General features: G+C 48.9%; 1 protein-coding gene across 5 annotated transcripts in view; it reads right to left on the bottom strand.

Annotated features, from left to right (window-relative positions):
- EHMT1 (euchromatic histone lysine methyltransferase 1) overlaps window positions 1-15,289 on the bottom strand; it is a 113,639-nt gene that overhangs the window by 29,327 nt on the left and 69,023 nt on the right. For all 5 annotated transcript variants that reach the window (XM_082067653.1, XM_082067657.1, XM_082067655.1 and 2 more), the window contains 7 exons: window positions 11,379-11,556; window positions 9,345-9,481; window positions 8,320-8,508; window positions 7,381-7,461; window positions 5,354-5,474; window positions 3,448-3,579; window positions 1,844-1,989 (listed from right to left, as the gene is read on the bottom strand). In XM_082067653.1, coding sequence (XP_081923779.1) covers window positions 1,844-1,989; window positions 3,448-3,579; window positions 5,354-5,474; window positions 7,381-7,461; window positions 8,320-8,508; window positions 9,345-9,481; window positions 11,379-11,556 — 984 coding nt within the window. The remainder of the gene's footprint in view (window positions 1-1,843; window positions 1,990-3,447; window positions 3,580-5,353; window positions 5,475-7,380; window positions 7,462-8,319; window positions 8,509-9,344; window positions 9,482-11,378; window positions 11,557-15,289) is intronic.

Genomic DNA, 15,289 nt, shown 5'->3' with positions numbered 1-15,289 from the left:
ACTGTCCCTCTGGGCTAGCGGAGGTTTGCTTTGCTGCTTTTCCTCAACAAAACTAGACTTCCTCTCTAATTCTGTTTAACTCCACTTCTCCTGCAGAATCAACACCCCTACAGCAAAAGAGAATGGATTTGACCCTGGGCTCATCATCTCTGATCCAACTTACCCAAATTCCAGCTGTAAAGTCTACCTGTGGCTGTGACACTGGTGACACACAGAGCCCAGGGGCTGCGGGGGCGGCAGGAGGGGACCATTGACTTGACTTTACTTATGAGCTAAGGAAATTTGATTAACACATGAAAAGCTGCACTGTCCAGGTGAGGAAGTCCCTGCATTATTATGTCACACTATATTATTTGTTAGAAACTCTAAAAAAAGTATGAAATGAGTAACTGCTAATTTCCAACCATTAGAGAGTGCAGCGGGATGCTCATAATTATTTATAACATTCTCTGAGGACAAGACAGTCTGGAGAAGCCACTATTCACACATATAATATTCTTACAACACCTATGAGTCACTTATCCTATTACGAAAAGGAATCTAACAGAAAGCGTGGCCTTTGCTATCCCTCTCTCTGATTTATCCAGGGACAGAACTATCAAGCCACCATGTACACCAGAAGAAACTCTTTCATATACCTTTTGTTTATTTAGAAATCCTAGGGTCCCTCTCTCTCCTCTAAGTCTCCAGGGCATTCTCTCTTCAATGAACTGATTTTGCCACGCTTTGGAAATTCCCTTCTGTACAGGTACCACCATGTACGAACAGAAGCAGAGATGGGCTGCAAATCTGATTATCCCTGTCTCCCTCCATCCACCCTTCTCCTGCGATCCTACAGAACTAGGGACGTTTTCACTCCTTGTCCTACTCCCAGTGAGTATCAGCACACTGCAGTGTGACCACAGCTCAGATTATAAAAGAAATCCAAATGCAAAAGGAGGATCAACTGAGCGTGTTCCTGTCCTGCAGCCTCACTTCCCAGACTGGGAGGGAGTCGCTCCTGCCACTTCCACCCTTCTGGAACCAGCAGAGCCCAACTCGCTCAGCTGTGATGGACTGAAAGGCACCGAGTGCCATCACAAGGGGTAATGGGTGCAAACTGGAACACAAGAGGTTCCACTTAAATATGAGAAGAAACTTCTTCCTGGTGAGGGTGGCAGAGCCTGGCCCAGGCTGCCCAGGGAGGTTGTGGAGTCTCCTTCTGTGCAGACATTCCAACCCGCCTGGACACCTTCCTGTGTAACCTCATCTGGGTGTTCCTGCTCCATGGGGGGATTGCACTGGATGAGCTTTCCAGGGCCCTTCCAACCCCTGACATTCTGGGATTCTGTGATTTTCAGTGAGCTAGACCTGGGGCCTGCACAGGGTTGCCAAGACAGAGGAAGATTTGTAACAGAAGATGCTTGGGGAAGAGCAGGAGAGAGGAAGGCCATGGCAGGTGGAGGGCATGCCACGTTCCCAAAACTCAAGAGCTGGCTACGGAAAGGTTTGTATCATCAGCATCGTACTCAGGGGAAACTAGCTCCGAGCCTCCTCTGATCGGATATGCTCATGCTATTGTATTTTAGCCCACCTGGCCTGAAGTGCGTCAGTGAGATCAACTCGATCCAGCCGCGCAGGCCAGGACAAGCAGAGGGATCCACCACCTCGCGATGGTGCAAAGCGCACAGTGCGCTGCAGCCCCCAGCTTAGCAAGCGACACGGTTCCCTTTGCCATGCCCAGCCTAGCAGGATGCAAAGACCCCCGTGTGACCCAGCACATGTTCCCAGCACAGCTTTTTAGTCTTTATGTCTTTGTCCTCAGCAGGAAAGTCTGCGAGAAGCTGAAAAGACAGGCTCCTACCTCGTTGTCCACACTCTCGGTGGCCATGCACTGGTTGTTGGCGAGTGTGGTGATCTCTCTGCTTTTGGGGGTTTCCATTCGACAGCTACAGAGGGGAACTTCTTGGAGCCCATCTACTTCCATTGCTTCAGGACCATTGGAAAGACCTGGAGTAGATAAGACCAATAAATCAACTCTGTAATTCTCTTCAAGGAGAAAAGGATCAGTCCATCAAACACCACCCGTGTCCTGGCGCACCTTCCTGCTTTCAAGGCATTATCTGCACCCTGTAAAAAAGACCCCTTTCTTATACCAGTTGGGGTTTGCAAATGGATCCTGTACTTTCTAAGTCCAGCCATGCCACAGATGACTGTGCTGAAATCAAGAATAATAAGTTGAGAACAGCTTACTCTGCGAAAACCTCAACAAGGAAGAACAACGATGACGTACAGATTTTTATCAACCGGTCTCTCCTCCCCACCCGCCCCAGAACACTGTGCTCTGGCACCAGAAGATTTGTAGGAAACCACCTGGAGTTGGAAATTTGAATAGTTAGTGGAGTGATAAATAGAGAATATCAGGAAAGCACAAACTTCAATTTGCAGAGGCTTATTATACAGATGGGAAAACAAAATTCCTGGGACTATTTGGTCTCAGCCAACCAAGAAGTATTTATTTTGGAAAGCGAACAAACCAGGGAAAAGACAGCAGTACGATGTTGAGATGCTCTTGCCTTCTCCTCATCCCTTTCTCTCAGATATTTAACATTTTCAAACCTATTTAATGGTGGATAATGGCTTTTGAGGGGGCTCACCGCCAGGTATGGGGGCCCAGCATGAATGTTCTTGTGCCGCCTTTGGATTGAGCTCAATCACTATGTTACCCACGACTGCTAAAAGCTGGCCTAACGACAAAGGGGTTGCTTTTAGTTCTGTGCTCCTATTCTAATCCTACACAGTCAACTCTTTGCAATGTTTTCATCACAGAAGCAAACCCTCCAACATTTTTCTTTGCATTGGTGTCCCAGGCTTTCCCTACCCAAACCTGCTACGGGATTGAGTCCCAGTGAGAAGGAACCATGCTGCTATTTTTCAAGTATTTTGAAAGGAGTGTTATTTCACCGTGAAGTTTCAACTATTAACTTCATCCTCTTTAGCAATGGCATCACTCCTCCCCACAGCATCCTACCCAGGGCTACAAACCCTGCAAGGAGTTTCTCTTAGCCAACCAATTCCAAAAACCAAGCCTAGAGAAGGGCTGTTTCAAGACATCCGAGCAGAGGGAAAGTCCTTGTGGTATTCGGTAACTCTTGCCCATCCTGACCCTCAGCAGCTGTGGGTGAGCTGTTGAGGGGGACAACAGCTTGGACCCCTCGCTGGGCATCTTCCCGAGCCACCCCAAAGGGGTGGCTCGGGAAGATGCCCAGCGAGGGGTCCAAGGAGATGTCCCAGCTTGCCTGTCCCACTCGCTTCCCCATCTCCAAGGGTCCCGGTCACTCTGTGGCCAGTCTGGTCCCCACAGCCGCCAGGGGGCAGCCAGGACCCCGATTGTCACCGGTAGAACAAAGCCCCCATTTCCGGGTCTTGGTCCCCATAAAGCTCGGTGGTCAGGCAGTACCCACTGACCTGCGGCCGGTGAGGAGAGGATCCCCTTCACCCGGAGATCCAGGGAATCCAGGGACACCTCCATGTATTCCATGCTGTTCTCCTGGCCGGGCCCTTCTCGGCTTCCCAAAGATGATTTATAAGCTTCAGCACCTGGATGGAAACACAGGGGTATTTACACAGCTAAAAAAATAATAATAATACAATAAATGAATTGCACGCAAGCATGTGTAAAGGCCATATTTAAGCAAGCAGGCTGTATGCAGGCTCTTCAGAGAAGCCACAAGTAGAGATGCACACAGAATTATGAATATACAACATCTGGGCATATATGGCATGATGGATCTCTTATTTCCTTCCCTGTCTGATCAGACAGAATTTTCACTTCCACTTATGCAGGTAACAATTAAAAAAAAAGAGCAAATAAGGCAAGTTCTGCCTCTGAAAGGTGCATCTGCCTGCTGCCGTGCTGCATCGGCAGCAGAAGCTTAAATGGCACAAGGAAGGGATGAAACCCGGGCTCGGTGCACCCTCCTGCCTCCAACCTGCTGCAAAGGGCTCCCTGAACACTCCGGCCAGGCAGGGAGAACCAGCTCATCATGTACATCACAAAGAGGACAAGACAGGTGACATTCAGCTTAATGGGAGGGGAAAAACATAAAAGCCAAGTTCTGGCTCTAAATGAACAAAGCTGCTGCTGGGAAGAGATCGCACAGAGATACCCCCCGGGAGGGGGCTGCGTGGGGACCCCTCGGAGCCTTTGTGGGAATTGTCAATCTCTCTGCACTCCCTTGGCTTTGCTTTCTCTCCTGGTTTGCTTCTCCCACTGGGGCTTGGCCAAGAGACTTGTGTTAGCCTGAAGGACTGGCCGCCACCTTTATCGAGGGAGTGGAAAACCAGTCTGCCTCTGAAATTAAGAATTAGCTATTTGTTCTGATCAATGGTCCCCAACTCTTCTTGAGAAAGCGGCTGACTTGTGAAGAAGAGGAGCAAACCAGATCATAGAATTCCTTAGCTGGAAGGGACCCATGAAGATCATCGAGTCCAACTCCTGTCCCTGCATATGACAACCCCTGACAAACTCCAGGCACACACCAGAGGCTGCAACATGGTCATTTAGCTCAGAAGCAGCCATAAATCTGCTGATGAGCAAGTGGCCTGTTGGCAAAGAATCAGCAAACACAGGAGGATAAACCCCTTGACGGCAATGGACATGTGAAACCTCAATAATGAAGCTGAAAGCACAGCTTCACTTCACAGAGTACCCACTTTTTTTTAATACCCATCTTGTTACATTTCCTGAAGAAGAATCAGATCCAGTCTGTGCTCCCAGCCCTCCCCACCCCACAGCTTTCAGGGGACAAAGGACACTGAAACCTTCTTTAGAGTGCTGGGTAACTTAGGTCAAACAAGAATGAGCATGTGAACAACATCCACACCATTTGATGGCCCGGAGGTAGGTCATTACAAATACCAAGCCAAAGACAACCTGCACATTCCATTCAGATAGACAAACATCCATACAAAAGCAACCAAGCATCACTGTGAGGTGGTTCTGCCTTTCTCTTCTGCATCTAATCACACTCCCTGAATTCACGAGACATGAATCCACATGAACACATGTCCATGAGGTCTTTTTTTTGCATACTCTAAAATAAATGGAGTTAATGAAAAACAAAATGTTCCTCCAGCATGCCAAGTATAAAGCCACCTCATATCTACTTATTCTGCTGTTAGAGTGTGCACACCAGCAGTTACTGCCCATTAGATGCAAGTTCACACCCTGGTTGATCATATATATAGCCCATCCTTGCCAAGGAAGAGCGAGCTCCGCAGACAGCCAACACCTTATGGGCCCTGGGTCCTTACCCCTCCCACCTAGGAGGCTAATTTCTGTGTAATTAAGAAACAAAACACAATTAATTACCTAGCACACTGGCTTGTTTCTTTTTATTCCTCCGTCTCCTCTTGCGGGTGGGTTTCAGCCACGGACTGTCCATCTTTCCTTTCCTCTTCAGCAGCTTCTTCTTGATGCTGGACTCGGAGCTCTGAAGAACCAGAGAGGCCACGTGCGTGTCAGGCATGTTGGCATCAGCGGCCTTTGCGCCCATGAGAAAGAGCCTTCTCGCGGCTTAAGTGATGCGAAAAGGCCTTAAGGACGGGGGTTCGAAATCAAAGGGCGCTAAGATGCCTTTTATAGTGCCAAAAAGGAAGCACAAGCCCACGTGTGGGTGTATTTCCTGCCATTTCAGTAGCGCACGCTTCACTTTCTCTTCCACCACGCTCGTGGCAGCAGCCGAGCATCTCTGTGCAGCAACACAAGTACACAGGCACACTCACACTTTTAGCTTCTCCCCCAAAAAATGGTGTAAGTATTGACACTGCTTCACAGTCGTGCTGGAAAACGCCAACAAAACCCCCACCTTGCACCTGAAGAGCCACCTTACAGGGTTGGGATGGACCCGGGCAGAAGTGAACTCTACAGCAGCAGAGCAGCCCCTTCCCTCACCAAGGTACAGCGTAGCAAATATTCAGACATATATATGGATCTAAACAGGGTTTGGGTTTAAAAACATGCAGTTGCCTTTGGTGGGTTCTCAAAATCAACATGGGAATGGAGGGCACCCCACCCCCATAAGGCAGCCTTCAAAGCACCCATCATAAAATCCACGTTCCAGCTGAAACCACCAGCTCCTGGTGCTCATCATCTCCCGCAGCCGCCTGTGAAAACCCTCCTGATACCATCACAGTGCTGGGCCAGGCCCTACCTTCATCAGGAGCTGATGCTGCACCAAGTTATCACAGTGGTGAAGCCGGGAGCAGGCGGTGCTGAGCCCCAGTCTCCGGGGCAGCTCTACGAGGTGTCTACGTTGCCCCTATAACCGTCCCCAGCGTGGGCTCGGTTGTGCCCCACCACGTGGCTTTACCCCAATTGCATGACACCGCTGGTGGGGGAGAGGTTTGCGTCTGAGCCAGTCTCTGTCTGGGGAACCGACTGACTCACCAGAGCAAAAACCACCGTCTAGGATGTGGAGATACGACCTGGGAGTTTGGACTTGAGTGCAAGCTCAAGCCTTGGTTTGAGCTAACGCTACAGACTGGCCTCAGCTACGCAAAGAAAGGGGCAGCCCCTCTGGCTCCTGTAGTGTCAGAGCACAAGGAACAAGACCCTGAAGAGCTTCAACGATTCACTTGGTATTATAGTAATTTCTACCTTCAGCTCAAAACATCAAGAAAATGAAGCCAAGAATTTTCTCAAGGTGACTGAAGAGTTGGGGTGCCTTAAATGCTGGCTCCTCAACTTGAGGTGCTGTGGAAAGGGAGCAAAATTTTAAAACAAAGTGGAGGGCGGAGGGTCGAGACAATCAATGAACAACAATTTAAACTGAAAACAAAACAGGTTCTCTTCACCAGCCATCTAAAAATCACCGACAGCTGGTGAAAGTCTTGCCCTAGCACTAAACAGACAACGTCCTAGGGAAAGCGTCTGTCTGTCTGTCTGTCTGTTCTTTGTACGCTTCCCTGATAAGAGCTGCTGGTTCATCTGGTGCCATGAGGTGACATGTCAAAACAACATGAATTTAGGCTGTGGGCAATGGGTTTGTGAACAACTTGGGCTCCTACCACTCCCCAAGTCTGCTGACTCTGAAGAATTTAAGCACCCTTAAATATTTCTACTAACATTCAAATGATTACAAGCAGTCAACACCTTGTTGAAAACAACAAAAGCCCGTTAATTAGCATCAGAAAACAATTAACTGTATCACAGATCAGGGTTAAGCACCTCGTGGAAAATAATGCTCTGTGTGTGGGTGGTTTCAAAGAGCGAGTTTTGTCAGAGAGACATGAAACTGCACCGCTTTGCACTGCTGCTCTCTCTCTGGCAGCAGCGCAAAGGGGAAATTATTATCAACACGACAAAGGGTGAAAGACACATTTAGCAGCCAGGCTTACCAAGTCAGACTCATCTCCGTCTTCCTCCTCCTCCCCAGACTCCACAGACTCTTGTTCCTCCTCAGACTCGCCATCGTCAATCTGCAGCCACCATTTGCCCAAGAACAGAGTGAGTCAGTCAGGTCAGGTCACTCAGAGCAGAGCATCCCCCCATTATCCTGCTGTGCCCCCACCCAGCAGAGCATCCCATTATCCTGCTGTGCCCCCACCCAGCAGAGCACTACCCCATTGTCCTGCTGTGCTCCCCACTCAGCAGAGCATCCCCCCATTGTCCTGCTGTGTCCTGATCCAGCAGAGCATCTCCCCATCGTCCTGCTGTGTCCCCCACCCAGCAGAGCATTACCCCATTGTCCTGCTGTGCTCCCCACTCAGCAGAGCATCCCCCCATCGTCCTGCTGTGTCCCCCACCCAGCTCCAAGCTGCACATGCACTAGCACAATTTCCCCTCCAGGACAAGAACTCCAACGCTGTCGATGCACATCATGGGGACAGTAAAGGGGAAAAAATTCAACCCCAGAATAAAGTTTTCCAACCAAATCTTAACTCCCTTGCTTATACAAAAACTGCCTTATGTCTACACTATCATGATTTGGGAAAAAAAAAATGAACTAAATCCATTTTAGTGCTTTAGCAGATGTTACAAGATTAGGAAGACACCTCTTGCTGGTTCAGTGAATCTCATAACTAAATGTGGTGGGGGTTCTGTGGATCACAGCTGATGTAGCAAGGCTGAAACTGGGGAGCAGGTGGGGTAACGCTCACAGGTGCACTGAGGAGCAGGAAATGGTCAGCAAAAAGCCTCACTACCCCTGCTGCGCTTTCTGCCACCCTGCAGGCTAAAAAAACCCTAGAAAAGGCCTCAACTCCCACCACTCCCATCCCATGTGCACAAGCAGAGTCCCATCTGCCCCCCAAGCCCTGCACAGGGCACGCGAATACCTTTCTGGCGTTGTCTGCATCGGACGCGCTGTCTTTAGAGGTCCTGTTGTCATCTGCAGGAAACAGAGCTGCCTGTTCTGCTCCATGATCATCCTCCTCTTCCAACTCATCTGAGTCTTCCTCTTCTGAGTCTACATCTATGCTTTCCCCATTGACGTGAGGGCTGGCATCACCCAGGTCCTTGTCGCTCTGAAAAGTCATCCAAGCACATGAGCCACAAAGGCAACAGCAATTCATAGGACCGAGCAGCTGAACCCATTCATCCCAGACCACCTCTGTGCAAGGAACCTTAAAAATGCTGGGGAAAGCTGGCTATGTGTCCACCCAGAGCTCTTCAATGAGCTGAGAGCCTGCCATGTGTCACCAAACCTTGTTGATCTGGGGACCGAGGAGCCACAAGGGGTCATTCTGGACTCAGGTGGTTGTACAAAGCATTGAGGGGAGGAGAGTGGCTGGGCAGGAGCCTTCAGCCAGACCCCTGTGGTCTAATTCAAACACAGGCAGCTCCAAAGGTGCAAGAAGGTTTCTAGGGAATGGAAAGGGAAGTTAAATCACAGAGGGACTTTCACTCCCCTCCACGAAAGCCTAGCAATGTTCTCCTTGAATTCAAAGATCAAAACTTCAGGGCACAGGCTGCAGCAAAAGCAGAACTGCATCAGTTAATTAATCAGTTGTTTTGCCATAAAGCCTCAAGCAGCAACACTAGACAGTTACCTTGAGGATATCAAAACAAAACGGTTACCACAGGGCATATGCTTGAAAACCCTCCAGCTCCTCAGGACTCATGGGACAGAAGGGGAACATTCACTGGAAAACTTTCGTTTGTCTCAAAAAGCCATTTTCAAAGCAGGAAGGCTGCTACGGGCAGAACACTGCTGCCAGAGAGAAGATGCAGACTCAGAACAGAAGATGCTCACAGCAACAAGCAAGTGTATTCCTGTGCCCATCCATGGGGTTGGTGTGCCAGGACAAGGGACGAGTGTGGTGACACCAAACACATCCAGTGGGCTCAGCACTCCCCTTACCTTGGCACCCACAGAGGAATGAGCTATGCTCTTAAACATCTCAATCATTGTTCTCTGTTTTAACACTTTGGTCTTTTTCTTGGGAACCAGGCTATAGGTTCCCATCCTCCGTTTTTTCTTCCGAGATACTGCAGCAGCTGGAAAAGAGAAGCAAAGGAAACCCAAAGTTTGCTCAGGATGGAGAGTAGAGGCTGCACTGTGGGGGAATCACATTTGAGGGCACAATCTGAGAAAAAGGCTTCCCGCCCCAACTGATTTATTTACAAGTCAACCAAAAGATGATGCACGCATCAGTGCAAACATACAAAGAGCTTTCTGCCAGAGTCGAAAACCCATCCAAATTCTGAGAATCCTCTCCACAATCCTTCTGGCCCCAACATCACCACCCAGAACATCAAGTCCTTAAATCAGACTGCGTTTGGTAGTATCACTTATGCCATCGGAGGCTGAACACAACTTGCTCAAATAGATACTGCAACGTTAATAACACCAACTTCAATGAAAGTGATCATACAATAACACAGAGCACACAGGGAAATGGTACCTTAAATAGAGAGCCTTTTGCCATTTAACCTCATTTCACACCTACTAGGGAAGTTTGATTTCTTTCATTCCTTTGATTTGGTCTTAATTTGTTAAGTCTCCCGCTTGGCCTTCTAATCAAATCCGTCACCACACCTCACTGCCTGATGCTGCCTTTGGTGAACACGTATCAGACGGATGCTCAGTGCAGGTTCTTTTACGAACAGAGCACAGCAGGGAACAGGCAACGTCAGCACGTTTGCAGCTGTACGGCCTGTTCCTTGAAAGCATTTCTTCATCTCCCACTATGATGAAATTTCACCAAAAACCTACGAAGAGACCTCTCCAAACATCTGTTAATCCTATTAAATTTATTTACAAGGATGCAGTTTATGGTAACCAGTTGTTGCGGTGATACGCAAAGTCCCTCAGAATTCATAGAAACATCTTCAGAGTGCGACACAGGAAGAGAGCGTCTCCTCTAGTAACAATTTTTAGCAGAAGACTGATCCTCAGCGTGGTTGTGCCTGATAGAATCATAGAATCATTTTGTCTGGAAAAGATCTTCAAGTTCATCGAGTCCAACCATAACCCACCCCGGCACTGCCCCATGTCCTGAGAACCTCATGTCCGTCTGTCCAGCCCTCCAGGGATGGTGACTCCAGCACTGCCCTGGGCAGCCTGTTCCAATGCCCCACAGCCCTTTGGGGAAGAAATTGTTCCCCACATCCAACCTCAACCTCCCCTGGCGCAACTTGAGGCCGTTTCCTCTGCTCCTGGCGCTTGTTCCTGGGGAGCAGAGCCCGACCCCCCCTGGCTCCAAGCTCCTTTCAGGCAGTTCAGAGATCAGAAGGTCTCCCCTCAGCTCCTGTTCTCCAGCTGAACCCCCCAGGTCCCTCAGCCGCTCCCATCACACTTGTGCTCCAGCCCCTCGCCAGCTCCGTTCCCTTCTCTGAACTCGCTCCAGCACCTCAAGGCCTTTCTTGTCATGATGGGCCCAAAACTGACCCCAGGATTCGAGGTTTGGCCTCCCCAATGCCAAGGACAGGGGATGGTCACTGTGCTGGTCCTGCTGGTCACACTATTCCTGACGCAGGCCAGGATGCTGGTGGCCTTTTTGGCCACCTGGGTTCACACTGCTGGATGGAGCATGTTCCCTCCAAAGCAAAAACTAGTGGACTTCATTTGGGAGGCTCCTTTAAGAGGGAACTGCAAGAACGTGCCCTGTACAACATCAGAGGTGACCAGAGGGGAATGCAGAGTACACAAGCATCATGCCTGCACTGCAATGGCCACTTGCAGAGAAGGGGCTGGATGAAACATCACCTGACAAACAAGGTGTAGAGCAGCCACCTACTGATGCAGGAAAGGAAACCCTGAAGATTCAATGCGGAAAAGGTACTAAGAGAGGTTTCAGTCCTTGTTGAGCTGTCTTATCTCCAGCTCAACCACACATAGGCACACATTTGGGAAGTGGGTGCTCTAGGGATTTGAACTCTTGTCTTTTTTTACCTGTCTGTGACTTCGTGGTGGCCACATAGCTCTGGTTCTGAGGTAGTGACTGGTGAAGGCCCGGGAGAGAGGGCAACGGCAACGGCTTCCCAAACTCCAGGACGGTTTTGTTGCCTTCCTCCTTGGATTCTTTTTGATCTCTGCTGTCTCTCCCATCTTTGGGGTCTTTACTTGCATGCTGGAAAACAAAATGCAGTTGAATTGAGCCTCTGTATTAAAAAAGAACAACAAATAGAAAATACATTTAATTCCTTTCACTGGAAGACTGGACCACACACTCAAAGCAAAAGCACACGGCCCCTCCTCTAGCACAACAAGTGACTCTGCCTGAGGACGGCAGGACACTCCCAGCGGCTGCTGCCTCTGCACGGGAAAGGCAGAGAGCCAGAGCAACCGCAGCCAGCGGAAAGGATCAGATACTATTTACACAGGCATTTTGCTGGCTCTGGAGAAGATGAATAAATGCAACAAATACACCTGTTCCCGGAGCTACGCCCTGAGCGCGGGCATCGTATCAAGCATGCATGAAAACGGTCTTGCAGAGACCTTTTGGAAGAGAAGGGATCCTTCCCTTTGGACAGTATTTGGCACAACCGAGTCTTGGCAAAGGCTCCCACCTCTAGCCTAGCGTGCCACAAAACACCAGCAAAGAAGGGATTTGCCTGACATTGCGGTTTCATCTACAGTGCTGTCACAGCAAAGACCCGTCCGAGCTCACTTGAGGCCGGGTAGTGCAGGTGCTGCCGATCCGGTGGTTCCAACACAGAACATGGGGCAGGTTGCAAGTTCCCACTGAAAACCAAGAGGATTTGGTAGTTGCTCCTGCACTCCCTGTCATGGGAGCCAGGCTGCCAGGCCCCACGGCAGCTTGGACCCGCTCCGATTTGAGCCTGTACTCAATGCAAAGTGTCACCCAGCACCTCAGCAGGGCTCCTGCAGCTCCACACAGAATGTCAGGGGTTGGAAGGGCCCTGGAAAGCTCATCCAGTGCAATCCCCCCATGGAGCAGGAACACCCAGCTGAGGTTACACAGGAAGGTGTCCGGGCGGGTTGGAATGTCTGCACAGAAGGAGACTCCACAACCCCCCTGGGCAGCCTGGGCCAGGCTCTGCCACCCTCACCAGGAAAAAGTTTCTTCTCAAACTTAAGTGGAACCTCCTGTGTTCCAGTTTGAACCCATTGCCCCTTGTCCTGTCACTGGTTGTCACCAGAAGAGCCTGGCTCCATCCTCCTGACACTCCCCCTTTCCATATTGATCCCCAGGAATGAGTCCCCCCTCAGTGTCCTCTTGTCCAGCTCCAGAGCCCCAGCTCCCTCAGCCTTTCCTCACACGGGAGATGCTCCACTCCCTTCAGCATCTTGGTGGCTGCGCTGGACTCTCTCCAGCCTTGTGCAGCAACCACTGTATTAACAGCAAGCAAGGTAAAACGCTGCCCCTCTGATTTGCCATTTTACATTGGATTTGCCCTCTGATGTATTTAACAAATGATCTGGCTGCACCCACACCTCTCTGTACATCTGTCTGTCCAGCTACCAGGCAGGTTTGGCAGAGATGCTGCAGAAAACCGCGAGCACCGTTAGCAGATGACGAGCTTTGCAGGGGTGATGTTTTAGTGCTGCTCTGCTTGCAGGAAAACACTTCTTATGGGACTGTTAAAGCAACGGCTGAAATAGCAAAACAGAAAGAGGAATCCAGGCAAAAGGAAGAAAGGAATAAAAAGCAGCACGCAGTAAAAACAGTGTTTAAAGTCCAGGTACGGACAGGCTCTCTTTGAAGAAATGTGACCTTGTGAACAAACGGGGAAGCGGCTGGTTCTCCTCATTAGGGCTGTGCCATGTGCCCGCTGCTGGCAGGAAGAGGACTCGGGCACAGACAGAAAAGCTGTAATGATAATCAGAAATGACCTGCATAAAAGGGCCATCGAATTGGCAATGATTCCCGCATCAAGCCCATAACTTATGGCTGAATTGCCACATCTTTTCTTAAAAGGCGTCAAGTCTTGGATTAACGATTTCAAAGATGACAAATCTACCATATATCCTTTGATACGTTGTTCCAATGCTTAATTGCTCGCGCTGTCAAATAATTAAATGCATTACGCTTTTTCAACTAAATTAAAAAGCCTTGTATCATCAGGAACTCTCGCTCCAAGTAGATACTGATGGACTATGACCAAGTTCTTTATCTAAAAAAACCCCACAACTTTCTCTTCACTAAGTTTAACAGAATGAGCAAATTAAGTGTCCACAGGATGATTCTCCAGACATTGGATCACTCTTGAGACATCTCCCGGTTGTTCTAGCCTTAAAAAATGTACATCAGGAGTGTTGGGCACAATATGCCAAGAATAGTCTCACCAATACTATTTATACCTCTTAAAAGTCCCTAGTTTAGAGATGTAAAGGTTAACGGTAACTCTTGGCTACAGGATTATTCTGAGAACTCCCAAGTCCCCTGGAACATCCGCTGCTTTCCATTTTTAACTTAAAACTGGAAAAATAAGCTTGAGAGAAGCCGATGTGACGCAGGGCTGCCTGCAACAAGGGGACACAGGGCTGCGGTTTTGCCTTTAAGTGCAGGTTCTTGCAGCTGGTCTCTGGTAAAATGTGCCGTTACTCCCAAACATTAAGAATTCACATTCAGATCATGCCAGACTATTCGGAAGAACATAATCAAATTTTAAATGAAGTAGTATGTTATTAGCTTGGGGTTTTTCTCTCCCCCTGTAATTACAACGTGGAAATAAACTTAAAACCTTCAGTAGGGCTGCGTGACAACTGTTACGTGTTTTTCATGGCAATTCCGGTAAAACAGTTCTTGAAATCAAATGAAGCCGTGCGAGATCTGGATTATTACTTGGGGGCATACGCAGCAATGTTAGAGATAGAATAGAATGTTAAAGATAGAATAGAATGTTAAAGACAAGAATTCCTGCAGAGAGGTGACCAGATCCCTCAGGAACCCTGATGGCATGGGAGGCTGAGCAGGCCAGCAGTGAAACACCTGTATCTCTCTCACATGTGTGTGTATATATACATATATACACACACACACATATATATAAAATACTTAATCTAAGGATTATAATAAAAAGGATCAGCAAAGATTTGAAAGCACTTGCTTTCTCACCATCTTTCTTCATGCTGAGCTAGACAAAACAGTTTGATCTTTGCTGTTCTTATTCCATTTTACCTTTCCAGCAAGTAAGAGTGTTTAGTGGATGAAACTTCATTCTTTTCCCATGTCTAATGTCTCTGAATTCTGCCAGCTCCTTAAGCGCAGCCTGGAGGTACAGCCTGCCCTGTTCTACACCGAGCTCTCATCTCTGCTCTGCCTGCTCCAGATTCAAACCCCCCCAGCACAGAGGCTTTGCTGATCACTGGGAAATGTATTCTTTCTTAAAAACCTCATTGCACTGGCTAAGAGCTGGTTCCAGCAAACCTGGGCCCTTCCTTGCACAGATCTTCCGCATCCTTCGCTGCCCAGGTCACAGTGACACCTCACAGCAGAGCGGGCACGTTCAAATACAAGAAGCAAAGGTAAAAGATGGACCGTGCATTTGGGACCATGAGGCTATTTGGGACGCAACACTCCTATCAAAGCAAAAATGGAGACAACTACCGCGATGTATTTAAAGTTCCCAGACCCGCCTGCAAGCACCCAGCACCATCTTCTCAAAAACAGCGAGTTTCCTGCTGGGCAAAGGCTGCCCAAGGAAAAGCTCAGACAAAGCAACCAGCTTACCAGTCCTGGGATCAGACGTGCATTGGCAATGCTGCCTAAGGGTTTATTGTGATGATTATTGGTAGAAATACCAACATAAGCAATGAGTCTTCTGCTCCAAGCTCCTCATTTCTGCCAGGCTTTGTCTCCCCCAGGTAAACTGGTACCCTACGTTTTCGGCTCCTGC

Source organism: Streptopelia decaocto, assembly GCF_964273445.1.
Source record: "Streptopelia decaocto genome assembly, chromosome: 17".
In the NCBI taxonomy this organism is placed as follows: domain Eukaryota; kingdom Metazoa; phylum Chordata; class Aves; order Columbiformes; family Columbidae; genus Streptopelia; species Streptopelia decaocto.
This window is presented reverse-complemented; position numbering and strand designations above follow the sequence as displayed.